This window comes from Centruroides vittatus, unplaced genomic scaffold (genome assembly GCF_030686945.1).
Source record: "Centruroides vittatus isolate TY-2023 unplaced genomic scaffold, ASM3068694v2 contig_1863, whole genome shotgun sequence".
Classification (NCBI taxonomy): domain Eukaryota; kingdom Metazoa; phylum Arthropoda; class Arachnida; order Scorpiones; family Buthidae; genus Centruroides; species Centruroides vittatus.
The window spans coordinates 1,126,014-1,140,219 of NW_027121147.1; the positions used below are offsets into that span (position 1 = coordinate 1,126,014).

The window sequence follows — 14,206 nt, forward strand, 5'->3', positions numbered from 1 at the left end:
GTCAATTTTCCTCAGTATCCTCTGGCAAATGTGGTGTAACTGTCTTTATTGCAGCAACAATTCTGAGCTATAGTTCATCAAGGGAAGACACAAGAGTTCTTGTAAACAATGTGCTTCATGTATCCCCACAGGAAGAAATCAAGTGGTGAGTGCAAGAAGCATGGCAATCAGTACATTATGCTCAATTCATGAGTCAGCAGCCAAGAAAATGCCTGTCAAGAAATTTTTGAACAATAAGAACCAATGTGGCAGTGTATCATCTTGCTGGAGCACCACATTTAGCTGATGATTTTACAACTGCAATAAGAGCAATAACAGATACTGCTATATCAAGTCTAGATAATTCACCACTGTTTTCTGTAAAGAAAAAAAGGCCCAAAATTTTTGAACTTGCAAATAAAACTTTTTGAGTAACACTTTCATATTCTGTAAGCAGTGTTATTTTGTTATTTTCTGGTTGAAAAGTTATAGGATACAGAAACTCTGACAGTAATTTAGAATAATCCTATATTATTCCAAATTTGTCATTCTAACTAATATAATATAAATGTGAGGATCCGGGACTGTGGTTTCTATAGAACATATTTGTATCTATATTAATATTTGTTAAAAAAGTAAACAAGCCAAAGATTGCAAACTTTAACAAGAAAGTTCCTAAGATTTTATGTATGAGTTTGTTTCCTTCTAAAATAATACATCTTCCTTTAAATGCGACTTGTCTAAAGAAGTGTTGGTTAAATTGTCGTATTGAATGATTGGTAGGAACCACACAGAACATTGCCAAATTTGGTTAGATATTGATACTGTCTAACAAAAGAAAAGCTATAAAAGAAGAGGCAATGCCCAAGATAAAGTTTTCTCACAAAGGTTCTCTCCTTTTCAGAGTTCTCTCGCTGTCTGCTCATTGAACTTCCCATGGAGTTTATATTTGGATTTACCATCTAAGCAAAGTGAGCTGGCATTACAAATTTCAAGATAAAGTACAAGGACTATATGGATTATAAGAAACTCAAGAAGTATATTTCAATTCAATTGAATGATTCTGAGAAGGCTGACTCTAATCAATGTTAAGAGCTATTTATATTGACATACAAACTGATTGTAAAACTCTTTCTGCAGACAGAGAAATGCTAACATGCATTGATTACATTTGTTAGTTATTTGTCTATACTTGTTATTATATTCTTAGCTTTAATAAACGTCCATTATTATTATAGTTGATAGTTGAGTGAATCACTTCTAGTTGTTTGTCGCTCTAATTCCTCCTCTGTTCTCTTACTCAGTCTCCATATGAAATTGCTTGTGGAAAAAAAAACAACCAGAGGTTTCCTATGAACTAAGAATCACAAACGGTGTCAGAAAATCCTGACCCAGACATATCCAGTCAATTTTTCCTGTCACATAGAGAAGATTATACAAAGGTTTCTTACTCCAATCATACTAATCAATATCAGAATTGTTTAAGATAAAACATGCATCTACAAGATATTTGAAGTAATTGAACACATATTCACTTATTTTTACCAAAAAATGTAAACATTCTTACAAACAATTATTTGATCCAAAAATCTACATATATAATCTGCTTGCATTTGTCACTCCCATTTTTTGAATGTTTTCTTTTAAATTGTTAGAACTAATAAAATGCCAGGACATAATTAAAACCACCTTGTATAGATATTTGCAATTAATCAAGATTTTCTGAACTCTGATGGAGTAAAATACCATATATCTATAATTTTAAAAATCATAAATGTATTAAGTTACACTTAATATTTTATTTTAATTATATTATCCAATAATAGTAACAATCCTCTTTGAAGACCTTATTGAAGTTATAAGAGTAATAAAATTTACAAATTTCTAAAAATTAATATATATGTATATGTGAGGGCCAGGATAACGAGATTTGATTTGAGCACTTTATTCGTTTTAAACGATTTTAAAAACAATTTAAGGCTAGTTCAAATGGGAAACTCATAAAGAAAAAAAATTGATCATAAAACTCCTTTCCCATGAAAATACTTCCTTGTAGAAGATGAGTTAATTGTTGTGCCATAATTATGTCACTTAATCCACCATTGGTCCAGAGAGACCATCACCTCTGGCGTAATGAGGAAATCTCGAGAAGGGAGTCCCCAAATAAAACAGAAGTGTGACAACTGGGGGGGGGAGGTAAATTTTTCTGGTGCCTGTGGATTTTCTGCATCTTGTCGCCACTGTCTTTGATAGATTTCCTATCTGAACGGTTTGTTCTACGATTTTTGGACTTATGTCGATATCGAGTCAACGAACTCCTTCAACAAACCCTGAAGAGTCCGAACTACTAGTATCATTATGAACCAACATTTACAATTAGAGCTATTTATCCTACTCGCAACGATATGTAAACTCTCTCTCGAGTTCTTCCGAGAACGCGGTCAAGGTCGTGACTACTATACTATAGTTAACTACTTTTCCTAACAAAGTACTGATTCTCCGGGATGAATTAACTATATGGGATGCTAACCCAGAGGGACATGTACTCTTGAACCCTTGATAACCTATATCTATGTAAATATACTCAACAATAAATGGGTATATTATTAATTAACTTGCTGATGTACATTCCTTCCTGCGGGACCATATCTCCTCCGCTCTGAACCCAGCCTCCAAACTATTCATCGACACCGAAACGCGTATCTATCCGCAGATAAATCGATAAATTGGTGTCAGATCCTGACGTGAGATAAGACCCAACTATCCTCATCTCAACAATCCCTTTCCACTCAAATTAAAGCCATCCTTTAGACAAGTGAAATTGGACCCCAAGGTCCAATTTCGCTTTGGACCCCAAGGTCTTGTGTCGATTAAGAGGTAGAAAAGTTAACTATTTTAAATATCCTGCTCCCGACTAATCTCACATATATATATACGAGGGTTCAAGGATAAATTGAAAAGTAATCAGACTGTCTGTTTCTCTTTCCACAACCTTAGACATGGCAATGCTGCACAAGAGTTTATGAATGTCATGTATCAATGTATCTAAGCCTGCAGTTGGACTGCCATAGTCTTTGGCATTCTGTCACAGTGAGTGGAAGCATCTCATATCATGTTTTACCACATGAACAGCTGTTTCTCTGAAAGTATTGTTCTTTGATGCAAATGATACGATCCTACAATATAGGGTTACCCATGGACAGACACCTAACACTGACTACTATGCAGATGTCCTAAAAGTCCATTTGCATAGACCTATGAGGTAGAAAAGACCAGATTTGCTCAAGAGATGGTGATTTCTGCTTTAGGATAATGTCAGGCTACATGCTGCAGCTGCATTGACAGAACTAACTAAAATTATTGAGACTACACTGGAATAACCTCAATACAGTTCAGACTATTTGATTTCTAGGATTCCCATGATGAAAAAACAACCACGAAAAAAGTTCTCAGAAGATGAAATTAAAACACCATGGCTACAACACTAAAAGCAATGTCACAAAATAGTTTACTATACATCTTTGAATCATTTTTAAAACATTGTAAAAAAGTATATATTGAATATGAAAGATGCTACTTCAAAAACAGAAAAGGTTTAGAGCCCATGGAGTCATCCAATTCTGAATAAAAATATCAGTCTACTTTTCAATCAGCCTTCATACATGCACACTCCCAATTTAATTTAATGTTCATATATGCATATACATTTTTATATATTTACACTATTAAATTACAACAATCAAAACAATTTTGCATTGGTTGATGTAAGTTATTTAATAATACAATCAAATTCCAAACTATCATTGTAAATTGAAATTCACTTATTTAATTAAATCTATTTAATGAAACTAAAAAGTTCATATTCTTACCTGTTCAGCTGTTTTATAAAAATTTAATGATGCCATAACTAATTTATGGCGATCTTCTGCATGAGTCATAAGTTGATGCCATCTAGTATTTACTTCCTCAGCAATAGTATGTATAGTATTTGGCTCGTAATGATTTCCTTGAATCAAACTTTCAGCTCTTTCCTGAACTTGCACAGCATTACTGTGAGTTTTCTGAAAATAAATGTTTAAATTAATAATGACATAAATTGGATAAAATTTCAATTATTATTTAAAATATTTGAGTTAAAGTTATTCAAAATTTTATCCTTATAATTCTTTAATACTAATCTACAGTGTATACAATTTATTTACCATACAACTCCTTTCCGAAAGTTTAGAAACACTTATTATGCTTAATGCACTGTCTATATTATTGCTTCATGATATTAAGAATAGAAGCTTTTTGTGAAAGTCTTGAAATTTTATTGAAATTACATAATGCATGCATGCTTCATTAAAATTTGTCATAAGCATTTCCCTTGAAGTAATTCAATTTAGTGCAAGTGATACTGTCTGGGTCAAGTTCATGCTTTGAAAGTAGAGAAACACTGGTAAAATGTTGATGAGAAAAGATACCAAATCAACCCTTGAGAAAAAAAAGCAAGGCAGGATTGACAAGTACATTTTCTCACTATCCAAGTGCCTCCAAAAACATGTTAAAAAGCTTCTGTTAATAAAACAAGTAGCATATTTTTATTTTTGATGATTGTGGTTTAGCAACAGAATGATATTAATATGCATAGCAAAATTAAAGAATTGTTTTTGGACCTGAAGTGAAATGCAAGTAACCTCTGCAGCCTTTTGACTTTTTAAGTAAATATGCATAACTTAACTGTTGAGTACTTCAAATTAACTTTATGTTATTCTGTAATTAACTTTAGTTCTCTTTAGTTGCATCTAAACAATGTAGTTGTCAAAAAATTGTTTTGCACCAGACACACAATTTTTTGAAGCTTTTAGTCCAAGTTATTCAGGCATAGTAGCGTGGCCAGGACCAAATCTGGACCAGGCATGTTATCAATCTCTACTAAATTTGATATTATTGGGTTTAGTACAGAATACAATTTTTTGCTATTTACATGTTCTTTTCTTTTTTCAAAAAATAAAACATTATTGAGTAATGAAAGTATATTTTGATCATGCATGCAACTTTATCATTTGATACTTGTGATGTCAAAGTTCTCTGTTTACTACTCAAAAAAAATCAACATTTGAATTCTAAGTTGAATACACATTAAATGTGTATAAAATTATTAGACAACTTGGATGGTCTGACTTGTAAATGTTAGGCCCTGCTCTATCTCACTGTTCATCTGGATAAATTCATTATAAAATATGAAATAAAAACCTCATGTTGGCCATTGGTTGGGGGAAAACTTCCATTCATTTTCAAAACCATAAATTTCAATCAATCAATTCAATTCTTTATTGTATGAACCTTAGTTTGTTACAAGGGGTAATTTGCTACAAAAACAAAATCAATAGTAACATAATATAATATTTAACAAGTTAATAATTTAGTTCAAAATAACACAAAGTAAAATATCAAGTAATAATCAGTTTTAGTAAAGTGTGATGTATTAATATCTTTCCAAGCCTTAAACTTTATTAAATACTTGTCCCTACTACCATTTCCCCGAAAATAAGACAGTGTCTTATATTAATTTTTGTTCCCAAAGATGTGCTAGGTCTTATTTTTAGGAAATGTCTTATTTTTTCGTATGGTATGGTAGCTTCCGGCCACCATGGGGAGCTCACCACAGCACACTCGTACAGCACAGCAGGAACAACGTATGGTATGGCAGTAGGCAACGGGCCTCTTGATGCCTTGTCTGCACATTTACAAGTGACGGCCGTGGAAGGGAACATCAGGGTTGGTGGTAGGTGACGGTCTTCATGTCCTGCATGCAGCTGCTCTGCAATGGATGGTGAAGATAAGGGATAACGGCAGCAGGCTAAAAAAAATCATAGCTGCATGCTCTGGTGTTCTGTTTAGCAGGCATGCTTCCAAATGAAAACTTTGCTAGGTCTTACTTTCTGGGGAGGCCTTATATTTACCAATTCAGCAAAACCTCTACTAGGTCTTATTTTCAGGGAATGTCTTATTTTTAGGGAAACACAGTATCTAAATTTTACACAATAAAGAAATGCATGTTTCCAAGTTTCATATACTTGAATAGTACAGTTACATAGTACTACATACTTTTTTAGGATCTATTGTTAGTCTGCTATTATATGTTAAGATATAATTTTGACCGCATCTCAAATGAAGGATTAATCATTTAACATAATAATTTATGTCCATAAGTAAAAAACCATAAATTTTACTTAAAATTTAACCAAAATTTAAAAGTTCAAAATTAATGATTAACTATTAACAAATGTTAAAATATCATATAATCTTATTAACTTACTTCAATGGCTATTTGAAACTGTTCATGTTCTGTACGCAGCTGTTCTGCCTCTTGCAGCATTGTTGGTATTATAAAAGATGCACTCAGCATTGCTTCTCCATTTCTTATCCAACTTACAACCTGATAAAATAATTTACAATTTTATAACAATAACCTTAATAGAAATATATTTATTACAATTATTATAAGACTAATATAAACTCACAATTGTATTTATTACATCTTTTGCATTCTTTATATCATGTAATATATCACAGTTTTTAAGATATACTGATAATTTAACAAAAAAAAAAAAAAAAAACCCAGAATTTCTGAGATGTAAAATTTTTAATTTAGATCCAATTTAAACATCCTAATTAAGATTAGACACAAATATCATAGTTAGGATTTGCACTAGTGCATGCTTGATTAAAACTTCTATTAACTATATACAGTATATATTATATATATAATATATATAATATACAGAACAATTTTTTTTAATTAATTCACTAGAGTAACTTGAAAAATACACATTCTGCAATAAATTCATTAACCAAAAATACTAGACTTTAAGGAGGCTGCATGATAGCATTATCATTTTCATTATAGATGGAGAACTACAACTGGGAAAAAGGGAATAAACTTCATTTTCTTAAATGAAAATTCCCATTTTTTTTATTTGCATATTATGATTCTATGTAAAAAACAAACTGTTATCTGAAGCATTTTTTTCCAAAAGATGCACTTATCACAAATTATGGGTGTTTGAACTTTATTAGTCACTACACCATGAATATGCACATCTAAAGATATCTGTAAAATTCATTAAAAAAAGAAGGAAAATTATATGGAACAGTACAATGGCCCATACAATTGCCAAATATAACTTCACCTAACTTTTATTTATAGTGATATTTAAAAAATGTTGTCTAAGAACAGGAACCAACAAGAGAAGATATGATTGGGAGAATCTGAACTGTTTGTACAAATATACCACAGAATTTGTTACTAAAAACAGACATTTCCAATAAGGAATTGAACATTCACCATTCAAGGAAATGGAATATCTTTGAAAATCATTTGCAATAGGAGATAATTGTGATTGGCAAGGGGACTCATATTAATTAAGCACTCTGCTAAAAGTTTTAACATAAAAAACATATTGAAAAAATTTAAGACCACCTCAAAGTTTCTGAAATTTAATATATTTATTTTTGCAATTTTAAATCGAATTACAATAAAATAAATGTAAAAAAGCTTTTCTGTCATTCCACAAGTATTTTATATTGTTAGAAAGAAGACAAAATGAAGAAATTAAACATAAATAATTGTAGTTTTTGATGTAATACCGACAGTTTTGCAGTTTTAGAATAAAAACGCTAGTTTTTACGCAAGGTAATGTGTTCATTTTTTTTAATGTACCCTCTAGAGAGGGATGTATAACCTCATTTAAACCAACATGCTGGTTTTTACCATATAGAAATATCTGATTTCATGGTCTCCCTTGGATGGACCAACATGACAAACAATCCATAAAATATGGTATTTAATTTTTTTTATTATTGAAAATGAGCAATTATTTATTGTGACATTGTCGTAATGCTGGGATGCAATTTTTAATCATATTTTTTAAATTTATTTAATTTAAATTATATGTTTGCCACCTCAAATTAGTAGTGTCTTGCCCCTGTACATCATACTTTTCCTGTTAGCAATAGAGTTGTGCTGGTCATCTAACTCATTTTAGGAAAAAATTTTTTAATTGAAATAACGTGACTTCTGGTTTGCATTGGAAGTTTGTATATAGTTTTTTTTTTCCAAGGCTTTTTTTTTCCTTGGCTTTTATCTAACTAACTCCGTTCTTGAGATTAAGGAATAACAGACAGACAAATAACAGTGGGAATTTATAAGTCTATAATTTTTTCAAATTGCAGCCCAATAATTAAATTTAAGTCAACTTTTCATTATTAACTAATAAAAGTGGAATTATTTCATTAAAATGTAGTGTGTTTCTTTATGTACTTGAAAGTTTTTCCAAGATAAATTTGCTTTATCCATTTTTTGATTCTTGCCATCAATTTTAGTATGACTTTTTATACAAAAATTTTAGATAAAAATACTCGGGTCTCCAGTAGGGTCTTTCTTATAAAAGGAATTATAGTGTGACATTTAAAAAAAAAACTAAGTTTGAGTCAGAGCCGCGTATTGCAAATTTGCTGAAGTCGCAGTCAGACTTTTTCTTTACAGACTCCACGACACTGGTTGTAGCTCCATCTATGAAGAAAATGATAATGCCATCTTGTGATCCCAATGAAGCTTAACATTTCTGGTTTAATGAAATTTTGCAGGATGCATATGTTTTGAGTTATTTCACTGGATTGATTAAAAGAAACCATCCTATATATGCATGTGTACAATTAATTTATTACACAACAACAACAACCAAGTCTGAATCACTATAACCAAATATCTGAATTTCTTCAGGCTATCTTCTGGAAAAACTTAAAAATCAGTGTATGTAATATGGGCTAAAGGCAGGAAGTTAGATTGTCATTCCGTGCTAATATCAATAATTACATTAATTTTAGAATTTAAATTTTTAAATTTTAATTTTAAAATTAATGTAATATTTAATATTGCTCAGAAACAAACATAATTTTTATTTTTTAATATTAAAAAAAGTTTTTAAAAATATTTATTATTGAATATAAAAAAAAATTCACCAAAACTTAAAAAAATCGAATCCTAATATTAAATTTAAACAGTATTGTTTTTTTACCTATTAATTTAATTTTCATTTATTACAGAAATTTTATTAAAATTTATTTTATATAAATACAGTAGAGTCGTTTATCCAAACACTGGTTATCTGAAACGTCGGTTATCCGAACGCTTTCCAGTCGGACTGTGTCGTGCTGAATCAAACTTTTTGATACTAGATTTACTTCTGAAGTATAATTTTTGTTTTTATATTTTTCAATATATTTATTTTGTTTGTACAAAATAAAGAAATAATTTGTAACGATACAATAGCCTCGACTATTATTATAAAAATTTTCGTTAGGCTTAAAAATCAACAAAAATTCAACACGAAGCGACATGCAATGGAGAAAAATTTCAACATCGGACAAGTTAATATATTTTTCATACATAATCGGTTATCTGAAAAATCAGTTATCCGAACAACCCCAGTCCCCAATTGATTCAGATAAATGACTCTCTACTGTACCAATAAAAAATGATATACTTTTTGAAAAATAACAGATTAGAGTGTAATCATTCATATTAACTAAAGTTAATAAATATATTGCTATTTAAGTCGTACTTGATTTGCATCATTTTCAAACTGATAAAGATGAACACATTGTTCCAATTTAATTCTTTTCATTTCTGCAATATCTTCTAAATCCATTTCTCTTTCATGAAGAAATTCCAGTAACACTTGGACTCTTGTATGTGCATCATATTGACTATCTGCCATTAACTGGATTCCTGATGTTTCAAAAAGCTATTTATAAAATATACCAAAATTATTCAATAAGTATATTAAATCTCAACATTACATTTTAAAAATAATTATGTCCATATAAAATGACATAATTAAATAATATATAATCCAATATTAAAATTAAATATGAATATATTATTATAATCATCAATTTAAGAAATTATGAAGTTTTTATGTAATAATGATTGTTTGTGATCTTCCATAGTCCCACTATTGAACTACCCCATTATCTACACTAGTGTTAGGTTTCATTTATTACAATACAGATAGAAAAGAATGGTCAATGAATCATTGGTGTCTAATGCATCAAATTCTTCATTGTGTTTATACACAGTGAAACATTTTTTGCATTAGAAATAATGTTGACCTGATAAAAATTACAATCTTAAGAAAATTTTTCAACTTTTATGACAATCTTGGTTGTCAAACCAGGGATTTAGCAGAGTTAAAAAGAAAAATAAACTATAAAAGCAAAGCAAAGTAAGTGACTTAAAAAAAAAAAAACATTGTCATAAATAATTCTATATGTATTGCCCTTTATTTAATATTAATTTTACTATTATGTATTTTAATTTTGAATTCAAAGTTTCATCAGTTGGTTGTAGACCACAATGAAAAATTACAATTTGTTTTTAATTAGATAATTTTTTCTGGCATTTCTTATAATTTGTATGTATTAAATTTCTATGCTTTGAATTTTTATTTTCAATTGTAATATAATTACAATTGAAAATAAATATATAAATAAAAGGTAATATAAAATATATACCTTAAATAAAGTAGAAGTACAGGTATCCCTCATACAACATGGTTCGATAATTGAGGAAATCCCCGCACAACACACTTTCCCTCTAACATAGTCCAAAAATATTTGGGAAATTTCCATTCAAATTTTTAAGTGCTAACTCTGTTATTCACTATTTTTTTTTTTATTTGAGTATGCATGCATGCATGTTGTCTCAAATTTTCTCAGAGATTTTAGAATATTGAAATTTTCAATTTGTTTCATGCCTTGTTTACTTTAATGTTACATGCCTTGTTAATGAAAACTGATAGTGCAATTTTTCTCTTCCTTGTCCTAGCTTTCTTTTCAATCAGGTGTTGTCATTGCTTTCAGACTTTATCCTTCAAGACTGTCACTAGGTTTTTGTAGATTAATCTTTGTATTTAGCAAAGTTTATTTAAACATTTTTAGGTAAGTGTTATTAAACTTTTTTTAACTGTAGGTAATTAATCATTTATAAAGATGATGAATGAAATACAATGGTATCTAGGTACTCAAAGTGTTCCCAACTCAAACAATTCAGTATTCAAACAAAAATTCTGGAGAGGGAGAAAAATCTCTGAGTAAGTGACTGAACAAATACAACCTGCTAGAACAAATTTTCAATTGAAAACATTTTTTTAATGATAAAAATAAAAAAATATTTAAAAAAAAACTCAGATGACGACAATACTTTGTAAAAAGAAAATGCCCTCATTTAACTGAAATTAATATTAACACATAATACAGTACTTTTAATTGTGATTGTTACTTAATTATTGACTGCTTTAAAAAACAATTTCTTTTAGTACCTAAAAATAATAGTATACTTTTGTTAACTTTTAAAACCTAATCCTATGTTTTGCATTAGTCCTTTGTTTCATATAGCATCGATTTGCATAACACAGCACTTTTTTGAAATGTCACTACTATGTTATACAAGGGTACCAGTATTAATCTTTTCATTCTTTTCCTACCAAGTGCAATTAGTTATCCAAAATTTTTCTATCTTGATTATTTTGAGCAATTGATGCTCTACTGAATTAATATTAGTATTATCATCATAGGACTTTTGATAATTAAATTTATACAATCAAGCCAAGACCTGAATTATCAAATTATTATAAATTATAACAGCACTATTAATTGTATAATTAAAGTACAGTGGAACCTTGGTATACGACTTTAATCTGTTCCTGATGCTTGGACTTATACTGAATAGGATGTATACCAAACCAACCTTTCCCATAAGAAGTAATGTAAAAATGATTAATCCGTTCTCATGTAAAAAAAACTCTTGATATGGTATACAGTATTAATTGGGTTGTAAAATAATTGAAACACTGTTTGAGCACATTAATAAAAAAATAAATTTTATTATAGATTTTTAAAGTTATTACAGTAATAATCGCAAATAATTGCTTCTGATACGCTGTCGCCAGCACATTGTTTTTCAGTTATCGAAAGCAAAAGCAATTTCTCAACATGATCTAATGTCTCCGATCTCTGTTTAGAAATTGATTTAACCCCTTTCGCAACATTAGCAGATTTAATAATGTCTTTATTTTCCACGATTGTTGATATCGTCATCCTTGGAATACGGTATGCAACAGCTAAATCTTGAACGTGCATACCACCTTCATATTTCTCAACAATCTTTTTTTCAGTTCCATTGTGATTCTAGTGATTTTTTTAGTTTTCTGTTGCTTTTCATTTGCCTTTTTGCAATTCATGATTAATAAAAAGTTTTACTTACAAATTAAAATCAGAAGAAATTTAACAAAGTTATAGACCGTTAGCACCACGAACGTCTAGTCTGGTCTAGTACACCGATAGTGCTATTTGTTCATAGATGGCACGTATAATTGAATTAAGTCATATACCGAACAAAAGTCGTACACCGAGAAAAATTTGTTTAGTCCAAACAGGATGTATTCCGAATTGGACATATTCTAAAGCAAACATATACCGAGGTACCACTGTATATAATCTTAAATTTATTTAAATTGTCAACAATTTTCATTTTAAAACTTTTAAAGATAAAAAATAACATTTCTAAATGGATCTATCATTTTTTAGATTATATTTGGGTAAAATATTTACATTATAAGTAATATTTTACTGAAAGTATGAAGCTATTAAAGAAAAGAAATCTTAATTATACTACACACACATGTGCGTGCAAACATGCAAACACTTAAAATTTGATTACCGTATATTTCCGCAGATAAGACGATAGTTGAATCATAAAACAGGCCCCCAAAATCTGAGGTTGTCTTATAGGACACATACAAAAAATTAGATTAAAATTTATATAAATTAAACCATTATAAAAAAACGGACAAACTGTAATTATTTATTAGTAGAGAGTAGGGTATGTGGTAGCCCATAGGATGTTTTTGTGAATAATCAAGGTCTTTACCCGAATGCCCGAATCAGTGAGAATGCTTGCAACAATTGCAAGGCAGAAAATAAAATTTGTTCATTCGAAAAATTACGAATAGGACATAATTCTGTATATGCTGTACAGTATTATTATCCAGATAATGATCACTGATCTAAACTAAATTCATAGGCTGTTGATAATTTGGGGGTTGTCTTAAAGGACAGATATATGATAAAACTATAAAACTTTGACGAAAATTTATACCTCGTCTTATCTGCAGAAATATACGGTAATTTTAATCTAAATTATTGGACTTACAGACTGTTTCATGAACTCTGACATGACTATTTCAATATGCATTAGTAAAGACAAGCATTAGAAAAATGAATGTGAGTCATTAGTATGATTATTTGTTTGAGTCATTAGTATGATTATTTGTTTGAGTCATTAGTATGGTTATTTGTTTAAAAACAAATTGTTTTGAAATTAAACTGTTAAAAGTGATTAAAAAATGAGTAATAATTCATTTTTATAGATCCAAAATTTTTGTAATGGTCTAGTAAAATAGTCTCTCAAAAACTTTAGTATATCACTTTTTGTGTGTAGTGTTAAAATTAATGTATACAAGACATATACATGTATAACATAATATATTTTGCCTGATCAAGATTTATTAAATGACCTGTAAAACAATAGAGAAATTTATTTTTATTACATGAAAATATAAAATTACTTGACATAGTTCTTGTCCTCTTTGTAACACTTCAAATGTTGTCTGTTGCATATGTCCAACGTTATCACTATGAATTTGCAACATTTGTTCAGCTTCATGAATATCTTGTGAAATTTTATTATGTTGTAATTCTTCCGCCCATAACTCAAGCTGGGATGATATCTAAATGTAATAATATATTCCAATATTTCATAATAATCTTTAAATTTAAAACAATTAAAAATATTTAAAATACAAAAGCAAATAACTTAATACAACATTTTAAAACAATTAACACAAAATAAAAAGTACAATAAATTCAAATATCCAAAACTTATAATAATTTAATTTTTTAAAATCCTTCAATACATCACCAAAACAATATATTTAATTCTGCTAATTACTAATCCTAACAAAATATTTACTAAACCTTCAAATTAAGACATCAATTCAAGTGTATTAATTTCAAATTTTAATTCATTTTCAATGTTCAATTGATTAATATGTTTCTTTGTGATTTACTAAAAACACAATCTTAGGTACAGTATCTTATATTTATAATTAAATGTACT

General features: G+C 29.1%; 1 protein-coding gene across 1 annotated transcript in view; it reads right to left on the bottom strand.

Moving 5' to 3' along the window:
* Window positions 1–14,206, bottom strand: part of LOC136970005 (triple functional domain protein-like) — a 231,686-nt gene that overhangs the window by 138,405 nt on the left and 79,075 nt on the right. The window contains 4 exon segments of the mRNA XM_067264363.1: window positions 3,849–4,040; window positions 6,284–6,403; window positions 9,591–9,773; window positions 13,656–13,817. Coding sequence (XP_067120464.1) covers window positions 3,849–4,040; window positions 6,284–6,403; window positions 9,591–9,773; window positions 13,656–13,817 — 657 coding nt within the window.